The sequence below is a fragment of the Eublepharis macularius genome, chromosome 11 (genome assembly GCF_028583425.1).
Source record: "Eublepharis macularius isolate TG4126 chromosome 11, MPM_Emac_v1.0, whole genome shotgun sequence".
In the NCBI taxonomy this organism is placed as follows: domain Eukaryota; kingdom Metazoa; phylum Chordata; class Lepidosauria; order Squamata; family Eublepharidae; genus Eublepharis; species Eublepharis macularius.
Window position 1 is genome coordinate 9,818,211 of NC_072800.1, and position 15,303 is coordinate 9,833,513.

Below are 15,303 nucleotides of genomic sequence, written 5' to 3' on the forward strand. Positions count from 1 at the left end.
ACCCATCTGATGTAGAGTTCCCCAGGAGCCATGCTCTGACCTCTGGAGCCATAGCCTGACCTCTGGAATGTCAGGCTATGGCGTTCCAGACACGATAGTCTGTCTAACTCCCTTCTGCAAGAAGACAAGGTCTTTTGGTTTCAAAAGGTTTTATTTTGAAAGACAGCATTCAGGCCCAGACGACCATAGTCTAGGATTTGAGATCCTAGCTGAACAAGGCATTGTTAGGAATGAGATACAGAATAGAAGTTGTTACATTTCACACTCTCAGAGCCCAGCCTCCCCCCAGAGTTCACATAGCAGGAGAGTTCTCGGTGAGAACACTAGTCAAGGTCGACTCGGCTTCCAGTAAAGATAAGACAGTGTCTTCTCCCATGGACTCGGCTCCTTGCAGGCAGCACTTAGAGGGAAAAGAAGACTAAACAATTAAAGAATTAAACATGGCGTTAGTTAGGTTGCTTCCTGTCAGGCAATATACAAAGAGATCCTGACATTCTGCCTCCCTTAAGACCCCTCTCCCCCCAGCCTGTCGGGATATTGTTAATGGAAGCGTTTGATTAGATGGGGGGCTTTAACATGAATTGACTCCACCCACTCTCTGTACCCCTCCTCAAAGTCTTTCCAACGAATTAAATAGTAAAGCTTATGACATCTGAGCTTAGAGTCCAGAATTTCTTCATCTTCATAGTGCACTTGGTCATCAATCATGGTGGGAATAGGGGCTGCTGGTGATGGGTGCCACTTATCTGGTGTAGGAGCCCTTTTTAATAGGCTGACGTGGAACGTAGGGTGGACGTGGCATAGATTCTTTGGAAGGATAACTTCTACAGTCATGTGATTTATTATTCTCTTGACAGGAAAAGGACCTAAATATTTTAAAGCTAATTTTTTGCTGATTTGTTCCACTTTGAGATTTTTTGTAGAGATATATACTTTATCTCCTGGTTGTAATTCCCATTGGGCTGCACGGTGGCGATCGGTGTATTTCTTGTAGTCTGCTTTGGCTTTGGTTAAAGCTGTTTGGATAGCTGCCCATTGCTCGGTGATGTTAGTCCACCATTGGTGTAGATCTCTGGCGGGTTGTTTTTTCAGTGGCATTTCAAAGGGGAATGCTTGTCCATCGTAGCCATGTACTATTTTGAAGGGGGTTTCACCTGTTGAACTGTGGACTGCATTGTTATAAGCAAATTCGGCGAAATGCAGAAGCTCCGCCCAGTTGTCTTGCTGGAAGTTAATGTAGCAACGTAGGAACTGTTCCAAGACTTGATTTGTTTTTTCGGATTGTCCATCAGATTGTGGGTGGAAAGCGGAGCTGATCCCTTGTTCTATTCCGGTTAATTGAAGAAGCTCCCGCCAAAAGTTGGCAACGAATTGTCCTCCGCGATCCGATATTACCGTAGAGGGAAAAGAGTGCAGCTTCACAATATGTTTCATTAATAATTCTGCAAGTTTTTTGGCCGTGGGAATAGTTGTACATGGAATAAAGTGTGCTTGTTTAGAAAACAAATCCACAACTACTAGAATACAGGAGCAGCCTCTGGAGAGTGGTAAATCGGTAATAAAATCCATGGATATTACTTCCCAGGGTCTATTGGGTGTTTCTAAGGGTTGTAAAAGTCCCGGTGGTTTTCCTTTCCGTGTTTTGGTGCTTATACAGGGTGGGCAGGAGGATACATATTGGGATACATCTTCGTGGATCCCAGGCCACCAGAATTACCTTTGTATTAGGTGGAGGGTTTTCAGGTAGCCAAAATGACCAGCGGTACGGGCGTCATGACAGCGTTGTAGAATTTCTTTTCTGAGGCTGGCTGGTATATATAATCGATCGTCTTTAATCCAGTCTCCCGCCGCCATTTGAGACATTTTGGCTTTCGGCGCTCCCTCCCCTTTTCCACCTCGCTTTTCACTTTTGCTCTCCACCCCTTTTCTTCTGCTTGGGTTTGGCTGCGAGTGGTAACCACACCCCCTAGTTGCCGGGGGGTGAATACAGTGTCAATAGTCTCCTCCCTTTTACTCTGATGTTGGGGCATGCGCGAGAGAGCGTTGGCCAGGAAGTTAGTTTTCCCCGGTAAAAGGTTAAGGGTGAAATTAAACTTAGAGAAAAATTCTGCCCATCTGAGTTGTTTGGCGTTAAGGCGTCTGGGGCTTTTTAGTGCTTCTAAGTTTTTGTGATCTGTCCAAACTTCAAACGGGTGCCGTGCCCCCTCAAGCCAATGACGCCATACTGTGAGAGCTACTTTGATGGCAAAGGCTTCCTTTTCCCAGACGTTCCAATGTTGTTCTGCTTCAGCAAATTTTCTAGAGAGATACGCACAGGGCTTTGCTTTCCCGTCTCCCCCTTTCTGCAGGAGCACTCCTCCTATGGCTGTATCACTGGCATCGACCTGTACTATGAAGGGGCGATTTTCATCAGGGTGTTGCAATACAGGTTCGGACGTAAATTTAATTTTGAGTTGATCAAAAGCCAGTTGGCAGTTTTGGTTCCACTCCAATTTGGAGGTGGGTTTCTTTGCTTGTTCCCCTCTCCCTTTCATTTTCAGGAGCTCGGTTAGAGGTAGGGAGATTTGGGCAAACCCCTCTATGAAATCTCTGTAGAAGTTGGCAAACCCTAGGAAGGATTGCAGTTGTTTACGAGTGGAGGGGGTTTGCCAGTCCTGTACCGCTTTGATTTTGGCAGGATCCATTTTTAGCCCTTGGCCAGATATGCGGTAGCCTAAGTAGTCCAATTCTGTTTTATGAAACTCACATTTGGAGAGTTTGATAGGGAGTTTGTGGCACATTAAAGTGGTTAGTACTTCTCATACTAGTTTTATATGTTCCTCTTTCGTTTTTGAATAAATTAGCACATCATCTAGGTAAACAACCACTCCCTTATACAAGTATTTATGCAGTACTTCATTGATCATAGACATATATACAGAAGGAGCTCCAGATAAGCCAGAAGGCATGACAAGGTATTCATATTGACCTAATGGCGTATTGAACGTGGTTTTCCATTCATCTCCTTCTTTGATTCTGACATGGAAGTAGGCATCTTTTAAATCCAATTTGGAAAAGATCTTACCTTGAGCCACGACGTTGAGTAGATCTCAGATGAGTGGGATGGGGTAGGCATTGGTTGTTGACACTGCATTAACCCCTCTGAAATCTGTGCACAATCTCAAGCCGCCATCCTTTTTTTTTGACGAAGTGTACAGGAGCTGCATGAGGACTATTAGCAGGGCAAATTTTTATCGATGAATTTCCGTAGCTCTTCCCTTTCCAAGGGGCTCATTGAATATAATTTGCCCTTGGGTAGACTTTCCCCCGGTATTATTTCAATGGCACAGTCTGTAGCACAATGGGGGGGGGGGGGAGACTGTCCGCTTCCTCTTCACTGAAAGCTTGTTTCAGGCTTCTGTATTCTTTAGGAATGTGATTAATTTCTTCTTGAGTTAGAAGGGCGACATCCAACTGGGGTGGTTTGTCTCTCCCCCATTCTGCCAGCCAGCAATGATGCTTACAATAGTCTTTGTTGAATATAACTATTCTCTTAGCCCAGTCTATGTAAGGGTTATGATCCCATAACCAACGGCTACCAAGGATAAGGGGGTATTTCGCTGCTTGACTGATGACGAAACATCTGCTTTCCCAGTGCTTCCCCATACCTGTGGGTATTGGTTCGGTTTCCAAAGTCACTGGGTTCATGTTGGACCCATCCATTTGTTCAAAAATGATTGGATTTTCCAATTCTTTGGTTTCTAAGCCCAAGCTGTTTACTAGGGCTGGGGCTATAATGTCTCTGGAGCATCCAGAATCAATCAAAGCTTCTACACATATATGGGTTCCTCTTTTCGGATTTAGTAGTCTTACCGGAAGGAATAATACAGACCCCTTTTCTCTCACCTCTTTCTGGGTGATTTCTTTTTCGATCTGCCGTTTGGGTCTCGTTATGACAGATCCATCTCGTTTCCCCATTGGGGGCTGGGAGCTTCTTCACTCTCTGCAGGTTGTATATCCAAATCCATTGAAACCTCTTCTGCTTCTAAGCCTTTTTCCGGTTGATTGTGTTTTGGAATTCCGCATCCCCTGCTGGCCCTTGGGGCCGGGATGGGGCAAGTAGGAGTAGGGGCGGCGGTCACCGGTATGCGAGATGGGCATTGAGCTGCAAAGTGTCCACTCCTTCCGCATTGTAGGCATAGTCCTTGTTGCCAACGAGTGTCTTGCTCCGCGACTTGGGGGACCTGCTCGCCCCCCTTTGGGTACTACCGGTGTTCTTCTCGCCCCTAAGGCTTGTTGTTGCTCTACTAGCCTTACTTGTTGTATGCGATTTTCGACTTCGGAGACCAATTGTATCCAGCCTAACAGTGTTGGCAGGTCATCTTGCATTAGGGCTCGATCTAGCAGCCTGGGATTCATGCCTCCTTTAAACATTACAATTTTGGTCTCTTCTTCGCAATGGGGGCATTTGGCAGCTAGTTGCCGAAATTTGACTGCATATTCTCGGATTGGTTGTATACCTTGCCGTAAGGTCTGTAATTCTGTGCGGGAATGATCTTCTTCAAGGGGATCTTCGTATTGGGCGCGTAGTGCTGTCATAAAACTTTGTAAAGTGTCTAGTTCAGGAGCGCCAGAGTCGTATAACGTTACATACCATTCGGCTGCTTTGCCTTCCAGTCTCGACACCAGGTGATCAATCCTACTTTCCTCGTCCAGAAAAAGGTGTCCCCAACGGTTAAAAAACTGGAGTGCTTGTACTACGAAGAATCCCAACTTTTGCGTATCGCCATCAAAAGTGGATTCCAGTTTAATCCATCCCCACGGTAACTCAGGCTCCCTCCGTCGGTCCGGCTGTATTGGCCATGGGGCTGGCGGGGGCCCAGGCGGCATCAGCCCCTGCATCAGTCCTCTGGGCCGGTCTTGCTGGCCTCTGGGAATCCCTTGTGGCCGAGGTCTGGGCATGCTTCCGGGCAGCGGGGCTCGCAGAACCTGCCCCAGAGTTCCCGGTGGGAGACTTCCTGGACGTGGTTGGGGTGCCGGAGGGACTTGCATAGGAGGAGGCGGCCTCGGCGGAGGTGGTTGCTGGGGTACCACCTGTCTAGGAGGTACCTGAGGAGGAGGTGGAGGAGGCACCTGTCTGGGAGGAGGAGGAGGCGGTTGCAGTTGTGGAAGAAGTGATGGCTGCGGTACAGTCTGAAGAGGAGGTGGTGGTGGTGGGACCTGCCGTGGGGCCATTTGAACCGGTGTCGGTTGAGTTGAGAGCTGTAGCGTTTGCGGAGGGGTTGGTATTACTTGCTGGATCAATGGCGACAGGGCCGGGGCCGCCGGTGTAATCTGAGTCGGCTGCTGAGGTTGAATCAGTGACAGCCCTGCTCCTGACCCCAGAGTAGATTGGGCACCTACTGATACTGGGGCCCTCCTTGGTGCTTGTCCCTGCGCTACGGGTGGCACTAGCGGCACTACTGTTTGTTTGGCCGTCGTTCTTGCTTCCCTCTGTTCTCTCACCAACACGCCAGTAAAGTGGATGGCTTGGGCTAAGTCCTCTTCCATCGCCTCCATTCTATCTTCCATCCTGCGGTAATATTCTTGAACTTCGCGGTTTGCTCCATCTTGCCCTCGTTCACTGGATTCAGAGGGTTCCCGTGACCTCGGCGGAACATAGTCTGTGGGCCAAGGCCTTATCGGTCCTTCTGCCCCCCCGATTGGCCTCCACTCATGGTCTGTGTTCCTAGTGTCATAGGGCCGTATCGGACCTTCTACTCCGCCGCCTTGTAACATTTGCTCCTCCTCCATAGTCATGCTGGCCAGAATCCCTTTTGTTAAACCAGTAACGGCCGAAATTCCGGTATCCACTACCTGGGCTCGATATTCCAATTGTTGTGTGCGCCCTCGCTCCCACGCTCTGGCCGAGTTCACGTCCGTACAATCCCAGCTCATGAGTTCATGTCGGATGGTTTCCCAATCCTGGATATCCTCGGCCCCTCCTCGGGGATCCCACTCCTCCAGGCAGCCCGCGTCTACGTCCCGCTTATACCATGGTTGGGTGCTGGCCCGCGTTTCCTCTGGAGTGCAGGCTGCTCTCCTTAGATCCCATATAACGCTGGGGCCCTCCTGCTCTGTCGACCTGATGGTGCATCTCACATCGATCAGGAAAACGTGCCCGCTCGCCTCTCCCTTGCCTGTCAAGGCCGGGAGCCCCACTGCCTCAGTGTCGGCAGCGAAATTAAATGGTTCTCCCCGGTAGCTTCGCGCACCTTTGGTCGTGCACCTGCTATGGCCTGCAAGGAGCCGAGTCCATGGGAGAAGACACTGTCTTATCTTTACTGGAAGCCGAGTCGACCTTGACTAGTGTTCTCACCGAGAACTCTCCTGCTATGTGAACTCTGGGGGGAGGCTGGGCTCTGAGAGTGTGAAATGTAACAACTTCTATTCTGTATCTCATTCCTAACAATGCCTTGTTCAGCTAGGATCTCAAATCCTAGAGTATGGTCATCTGGGCCTGAATGCTGTCTTTCAAAATAAAACCTTTTGAAACCAAAAGACCTTGTCTTCTTGCAGAAGGGAGTTAGACAGACTATCGTGTCTGGAACGCCATAGCCTGACATTCCAGAGGTCAAGAAAGCCGTCAATCAGAGGGAAGGCGACAGTGGGTGTGGAGCCAGGTCAACTTCATACGAGTCAGGGTCTCCTAGGTCAACTGGGAGTCGAAGGGGCCGTTCCAGACATTGTTATAGCCCCTGTTCGTATAGAAGCCGATCAGAGCACCAGTTCAGTGATGATCCAGCCATCTCCTACCATCGTAGAGAGGGCTCCTCCTTCTCTGACCGTCAATATAGGAGAGACTCTAGGTCTCCCTCGCTACGGGCCTACTCCTATGATGGATCGAGGTGAACACAGCACCCATCTGATGTAGAGTTCCCCAGGAGCCATGCTCAGTACAGTACTTCTCTCCTGTCGGAATCTCCTGAAAGAGAGATTGGCCCTTCAGAGGATGCATCGCCCACTGATGATTTCAGGGTGTATAATGAACTCCTCCAGCGTATGGCTGGAGATAGAGATGGCTGGAGATAGAGGTGACATCTACTGAGTCCAAATTTACAGACAAAATATTACAGCATATTTACTCGGGCTCCACACCCACTGTCGCCTTCCCTCTGATTGACGGCTTTCTTGACCTCTGGAATGTCAGGCTATGGCGTTCCAGACACGATAGTCTGTCTAACCCCCTTCTGCAAGAAGACAAGGTCTTTTGGTTTCAAAAGGTTTTATTTTGATAGAGTTAAAATTCCAATCCAATCCTAGCCATTTAATCGTGTCCGATCCTTGGCTACTTTGTAGATCGTATCCCTCCAGGCCTTTCTATCTCTGAGAGTTAAAGTTAGGAATGCCTTATTTGATGCTTGCCTTCAAATTGTAACCTGTTTTCAAATTCTTGTATATGCCACTTCATCTGTGTATATATAATACATTGAAAAAATATATGTTGATATCTCTTTAAATTGAAGCTGTTAGTACACCATGGTGTTTGTCTTTTGGTTTACTTGTACTGCCATATCTCTCTTTGATATTGTTGTGTTTTGCAACTGAACAAACAGATGTCCAGTGGCACCAGAAAGGCCAACAGCGGCAATTCCAGCATGGGCAACCCTGAGTCGGAGCCCACTATCTTGGACACCTGAAGGGGCAGCCCTAAGGGGAAGTCACAAACGGGGAGAGAAGAGGTGGGTCGTGAGTAGATAGGGGCACGAACACGGGGGGAAACGAACACGCTGTTCGTGCTTTGTTACCATCCACGACCAATGAACATTGATGAACATGATGCTGTCACGAACATGTTTGTTGTTCATTGTTCATGGGAGCCTGCAGTCCCAACCCCCCCAACCCCCCCACACACACACACTTAGCCCCCCCTCCCCTCTAATCCACTTACCTGGACCTTTAAAATCCCTTTACACTATCAGCTGGTAGGCAGCGGGGGGGGGATTCCCCCCTGCTGCCTGCCAGCTGATAGTTTAAAGGGCCTTGTCCTGCCACTAGCAAGAATCTCCCTGTCCCACTTGCACCCGGCAGGGCCGGCACCCCAGAGCTGCTCCTGCCCTGTGCGAGCGTGGCAGGGAGATTCTCCCTGTTCCACTCGCACCCATCAGGGCCAGCGCCCCATGGCTGCTCCTGCCCCATGTGAGCGTGGTAGGGAGATTCTCCCTGTCCTGCTCACACCCATCAGGGCCGGCGCCCTGGGGCTGCTCCTGCCCCTTGAGAGCGAGGCAGGGAGATTCTCCCTGTCTCGCTCACACCCAACAGGGCTGGCACCCCGGGGCTGCTCCTGCCCCATGCAGGTGAGGCAGGGAGATTCTCCCTGTCCTGCTCGCACCCGAGAGGGTTGGCGCCCCAGAGCTGCTCCTGCTCCGTGCAAGTGAGGCAGGAAGATTCTTCCTGTCCTGCTCGCACCCATCAGGGCCGGCGCTCCGGAGCTGCTCCTGCCCCGTGTGAGGGGGGCAGGGAGAGTCTCCCTGTCCCGCTCGCACCCGGCAGGACCAGTGCCCCGGTGCTGCTCCTGCCCCATGCAAGCCAGGCAGGGAGATTCTCCCTGTCGCTCTTGCACCAGGCAGAAGAAGCCACGCGGTGCCGGCTCTTCCAGTGCTAAGAGGGGTGGGGAGGGGGCAGGGACAGGCTGTTCGTGGGCTTTTTTGCATTCGTAATGCTGTTTATGCCTTCTTGTTTCAATATTTTCAATCTAGTAATTAAACTTCAGTTGAGCTTAGTAGAACTTGCTTCTTTATTGTGTACAATGATAACTCTCTATAAAAAGCAATATTTTCTCATTCTGCTAATTTTCTTAATTTATTCCTGTAGGAATTGAAATTTGGGGTTCAGTTTTGACCCAATTCATAGGTGTGTATTTCTGAAATATAATGACTGTTGAGATCTCTGTGTATATATTGATAATCTCAAGAAAATGTGAGTGTTCATAAATGCAGAGATACACTTTTGAATGTTGAAAGTTATTGAAACATGAGAAAGCAAGTATGATGTAGTGATTAAAGGACCTCACTAGGACAGAGTTGACCTGGGTATGCATCTCCATTCAACTAAAAAAACTTGGGCCACTTACACTCTCATAGCCTAGCCTTCCTTGCAGGATTGTTGTAAGCATAAAATGAAGGAAAGGAACAATGTAATCTGCTCTGAGCTCTTTGTCAGGTGGGCTGGGTGAAAGTGTGATAGGTTTACTTGTGCACATCCAAAAAGTGGGATATATATAATCTTGCTGGTGTTTTTATCTTTCTGTTCACGTGCTAAATGACCCTATTCCTTTGCATATATTTCTTATATTCTTTTTATCAGCAATTTTCCTTATATAAAATTATATTTAAAGTGCTGTGTATGTTTCTCTGTTGCATAGAATGAAGTTTAAATTCTACAACTAGACTAAAACTGGAAAAAATCCTAGCGCATTCTCGATTTACAGTTTTAATTATATCGATGAATAAAATCTCACTTTGTGGTCCTCTTGAAACCTGAAGGTAGACAGATTGGCTGGGCTCTACAACATCCATGTTCGCACAGGCTGCTTCTGTAACACTGGAGCTTGTCAGCAGCATTTGGGGATCAGCAATGATGACATCAGAAAGAACCTGCAGGTCAGTATGGGCTGAGTTCATCAATGCTCGATGATGCTACCTTGTCATTCAGGATTAGAGGCGGGCACAAACCGAAACACGAACTGAAGTTCATCATGAACCGAGCTGGTTTGTGGTTCGCAAACTGGCGGTTCACGGGAGCTAATTTCTCACAAACCGTGACAATTTTAGCCCGGTTCGTTTGGTTCATATTTCAGTTCATCACTGCAGACAGCCTGGCACTGATCAATCTGTTTCCTAGGCAACGGGGGATGGGCTCTCTGCAGACCTTCTGCTGACCTGAAAGTGACGTTTTCATGAACCAAACAAACTGGTTTGCGAACTGGGGCAAGTTCATGAAAGTTCGTGGTTCGTGAAACTATGTCTAACACTATGTCTATGTCTAACTATGTCTGTGTCCATTACTGTGATCATTCTAATCTATGCAGACAACATTTAGCTTGCCTTGGTAATTTCCAAAACACAGCAATAACAGCAATAACCTTTCTTCAGGTTCTTTGTTAAATTCTTCTCCATCTGTTAATTCTGTTCTTAACTTGCTTTCTTCTTTCCTTTTTGTGAGATTTTTATGGCCATGGACTTGTTCATATGTTACGAGATCTGCAGAAAGGTCTTTCAGTGTATTTGGAGTTGTCACCTTTCAGCATTCAAGTCCAGTTGCACCTTCAAGACTGAGCAAATGTCACAGGGTACAAGCTTTTATGAGACAATATGAGCTTTGACTCACAAAAATTTATGCTGTGGGAAATTTGGTTGGTCTGGAAGGTGCTCCCAGACTTGAAGTTTGTTCTACTACTACAAACGAACACGGCTTCCCTCCTGAAGCTCACTGCTCCTCGTGAGGAACCTTGGCAGGGGTTGCAGGTCCCTCTGCTTTGGCCTGCCAGAGTGAGCAACAGCTTTGGAATGTTGGCGGTCAAAGTAAACATCGGTTATCTCTATAGCAACCGACTGCAGAGGGTGGGCACTCGCTGTAGACAATAACTTAGTGGGGTAAGGATTATTAAAGCAAAATACCCATAGGTCTTTTTAAGAACAACAAAAGTCATTGGACAGGTGCTGAGCCCAGTGAAGCAGAATTCCTACTGGGATTTACTTTGTCATGTTATAGTCCTTTCTTTTCTCTCATTTTACAAAAGAAAGTACTGAAGGAGGAAAAGCCATGGTCAATTTAATTCCCTTCATTCCTGCCAAATGAAAACTGTCTCAGAGGTGCGAGAGCCCATGGCATCTGAGGTGCATTTGCCCCACAAACCAGACTCCTCCTTATTCTCATGGACAGTATCCTGAGGGATTCCACTACCATCCGCAGCCCCTCCATCTCTGTGTTTGAACAGAATCTGTTGCTATAAAAATAGTCAAATATTTCATATTGTTGTAATGTTTACAATAAATGTTCATAGTATCTTTTTAAAACTTAACCAGGCTGGCCATGTTTGCGGAGATGACATAGATGTAATCAATGGACGTCCCACCGGGTCTGTGAGGATCTCCTTTGGTTATATGTCAACATTTGAAGATGCAGAAACCTTTCTGAAGTTCATTATTGCCACCAGGCTGTGTGGTTGCAACATGGTTAATTGCCCTCCAGCAGCGAATGTTTCACAAGTGACAGTGTCTCCCAAAGAAAATGGCTACATTTGTAATAACAACGTCAACAAACTTCCTCTAAAGAGAATCATCACAGACTCTCAGCTTGACACCAGTTCGCCTTCAGTGGTGACCCCAGTCTGTCCACCTCTTCCTAAGGAACATTCAGAAAGGGACAAGGCTGAAACCTCTGAAAATTCAACAGAAGTACAACAAAATGGTAGAATGCCAGTCACTGTCACCAACATTTATCTCTACCCAATCAAATCCTGTGCTGCCTTTGAGGTAAATGCCTTCAATGACGTTTTAAAAGATTCCCATTGTGTTGTCTGTCATGTAGTTCCTTGACATTCTATTTTCTATGTAGAGAATTTGTTTCTGAATGGAGAAGCGTCAGTTATGTGAGCCTGCATTAGGGTATGAAGAAACATCAAGCCAGCTGACTTTAAATCTCCATTCACAAGTTTTCTTAAATATATGGAGGGCTGGTTTTCAAAATCAATGACAGGCTTGTTATCCTGAAACAGCCCTGTCTCCCCAAGGAATTCTGTGGTGAATACCACATGAGAGTGGCCACACTTTGACGTGAGCAAGGAATGGAAGTCCGGTAACATCGGCTTTGCCTACTCACTCACTCCTTCATAAATCACGATCCAGGCTAAAGATTCTTCAGCTTCCCCCTCCCTAACATGATCAGCCCCAGGCTTTGCCAGAGCCCTCCCTCCAGCCATTCACTTCAGGGGTTTATCCTTGTTTAAGTAGCACCAGCATTAGGTCTGTCACAGATGCATTTTCTCTTCAGTCTGATTCAAGTGAGGGGCCGAAAAGACATGGCTTAAGGAGTATTTGGATTACATGGGAGAAAGCAGCTAGTGGACAAGATGTAGGTGTGTCCTTAGTGTCAGAGCTCTACTGGAAACTCCTAGGATTGGGGCTGCAATTCCTGATGCCCCCATCCTTCACTGCTTGCTGTTTCAGTTCTGTGGATCTGTGACCAGCCCCCTATCCTTGCCTGCCAGAGATAGCCTTTTTTTGTTTGTATAACTGAGTGGTGCTCACTCTGAATCTTGCAGAGAACCACAATCTCAACCCCTAGCAACCAGAAGAACACATTTACTTCACCTGCACCTTGGAGAGCCTCACAGCTTACCTATTCATCTGGCAGCAATTTCAAGGTGGAAACCTTCTGCCAACCACAATCCCTACTGGGCAATGGACTTGCCCACTTTCCCAAAATGTGGGGCAGACAACATATTGGGGAACTGTGCTCAGAAGAGCGACATGTGGCTCCTGAGTCACTGAGTGACTATCACTGGTATAGACCCTTATACTGTCAAGAGTTCCTGATATTGCCTGAGGTGATTGAATTTTTCTAATTCTCCTCTTGAAATAATAAATAAATCAGAGATTGGCTTCCATGAGATTGTCCCAGGGCAGTTGACTGTGTGAGCAGGCCAAGCCCTGGATATTTTAGAGTTATTCCCACTAGACTTGAGACCAGGGCTTTTTTTCCGGGAAAAGAGGTGGCGGAACTCAGTGGGTTGCCCTCGGAGAAAATGGTCACATGTCTTGTGGCCCCGCCCCCTGATCTCCAAACAGAGGGGCGTTTAGATTGCCCTGTGGCGCAGAGGGCAATCTAAACTCCCCTCTGTCTGGAGATCAGGGGGCGGGGCCACCAGCCATGTGACCATTTTCAAGAGGTTCTGGAACTCCGTTCCACTGCGTTCCTGCTTGAGACACATAATACATATAACTACATTTATTTTTGATGGTTCTACAAAAAAACTCACAACCTTGCTTGAGAATGAATAGCTGATGATCTTACTGCCTTGCCAAATAATAATTCTGTAATTAGCAAGCTTGTATTCAGCGGCATGGCAGGGCTGCAGGCAATGACGAGCATATGGCAATTGAAGAAAAACTTGATTAACATGTTATAATTGAGAGGATGCTGATTTGCATTACAAAGAAATGTTATCATTAAAAATATATTTGCCACAGAAATATGACATTTAAGTATTGTGGTACTATATGAAAGTTCACTCTGCAGATGTTAATTGCTTCCCTCCCTCCCAAGTTAGTAACATGATCACCTTGTGTGTGGCTTTCCCCCCTCTTTTTTGAATAGCACGTGATGAAATGGGTGGATGATCCACACACTGACCTAGCGTCTGTCTTCCCTTGCCATGTATTTTGAAGTGCTTTAATGAACGTCGATATTATTATAGCTTCTTTTATGAAAACCCCCTATTGTGGGTCACAGTCCCCCATCAGAATGAAAATTGAGGTCAAAGCCATTGATAACTCACACACATTTAAAGTATGTTATGCTCAAGAATAAGATTTTTAATTGCCTGACAGTTTAAAGTAAAATGCAGTAGAAAATTTTATCAAAGCAGTTGCCTATTTTTCCTAAGCATAAATAGCACATTTCTCTTGCCCTGTGAGTACAGTCCTTAATTCATGGGCTCACCCCTGGAAGATGGAGACCAGTTCAGCAGGTCAGCATGCCATGATCAAGAAATACATCTGCTGAAGGCAGAGCGATGCAAGTAAAGCAGATTTATATAAAAATAATGGTTCTTGTGGCAGAATTCGTAGTTTTACTGGGGTGAGGGAGGGAACCACAACCAAGAGTTATGTGTATTCTGAACTTTAAAAAAAAATGATGAAAATTTTGCAGCTAGGTAACCCAGATACTGGGAAGAAATAAACTGGATCCTGAAATTTGTGTGAATTGTTCAAATTAAGTAAATATGCATGACCCATGGTGCAGTCCTAAACAGAGTTACAACCTCCATTAAAGCCAACAAGCTTAGAAGAGTTTAATTCTGCTTGTATAGCACTGCCAGTCATGGGCGGATCTTACTTATCGTGTGGTGGTTCCTGTAAGGTATAAAGCATTATATCCTAGTGAGACAAAGAAGTCGCCAGTCTCTTCAGTGCTCAAATTCAAGACTTGACTTCTATCAAATGAAACTTCTCAGGGGTGATCAAAACACCCTCTTCTTGCAGTAGTTCCGGGGGGGGGGGGGGACACCTGTGTTGCTTTGTAGTAGAAGAGCAAGATTTGAGTCCAGTAGCCCATTAAAGACCAGCAAGATTTTCAAGGTATGAACTTTCACGTCTTAAGCTCCCTTTGGATACAAACTTTTGAGAGTTAAGCGCCCTCGAAATCTTGTTGGTCTTTAAGGTGCTACTGGCCTCAAATCTTGCTCTTCTTGCAATACAAACTGTTCCTCCACTAGGAGTCATACATTAGTCCTTGAATTTCTTGTCTTTTGGAGGACACTTTACCCTTAATTCTGTATCATAGTTCTGTGAGTTTTCCCTAATAATGTCATATTTAAGATCTGTTTATGTATTTAAAATATTTATATCCTGCACTAATAGCACATGGGTTTCTGAGGTGGCTTCCAATCATAGAATCATAAGGTTGAAAGGGATCTCTAGGGCCATCTACTCCAACCCCCTGCACAATGCAAGAAATTCACAAATACTCCCCCCCAGACTGCCCCAGTGACCCCCTGCTCCATGCCCAGAAGATGGTGAATCACCTCCAGGATTCCTAGCCAAACCAGCCTGTGGAAAATGCCACCTGACCCCAAGGTAGTGATCGGCACCACCCTGGGCATTTAAGAAGGGCCACGAAAACCAAGCACTGATGCAACCCCTACTGCCCTCCCCCTCACGGTCTGCCCAGGCTCACAGAATCAGCATTGCTGTCATATGGCCATCTAGCCTTTGCTAGATCCACAGTGGTTGGGAAGAGGAGAATGTTTCTACACTCATGATGAGTGAATGACGAATAGCTGGAGAAAGAGTTCTACAGTTAATGACAGAGGCTTGCAGTGCAGGGCCTTTGAAGCTTATTTCAGTTAACTGTGAGGTTCATAATGGACCGTTAAATATTCTGACCCATGATACCAAAATATTTAGCTCTTTAAAGGTAAACCAGTAGTTTAAGCTGTGCTTGGAAACGTTTACCTTCAGATGGGTGAGATATGTACTCTCTAACTCATACTAACAAGCAATCGTATTCCTGTGTTTTGAACTTGATATTTTCAGACAGTTTTCAAAGGCAGCCCAGCAC

The 15,303-nt window shown here is 46.6% G+C and overlaps 1 protein-coding gene across 1 annotated transcript in view; it reads left to right on the forward strand.

The window, feature by feature from the left end:
• The window catches only part of MOCOS (molybdenum cofactor sulfurase), a 228,390-nt gene that overhangs the window by 161,668 nt on the left and 51,419 nt on the right, over nucleotides 1–15,303 (forward strand). The window contains exons 7-8 of the mRNA XM_054991830.1: nucleotides 9,504–9,620; nucleotides 11,046–11,495. Coding sequence (XP_054847805.1) covers nucleotides 9,504–9,620; nucleotides 11,046–11,495 — 567 coding nt within the window. The remainder of the gene's footprint in view (nucleotides 1–9,503; nucleotides 9,621–11,045; nucleotides 11,496–15,303) is intronic.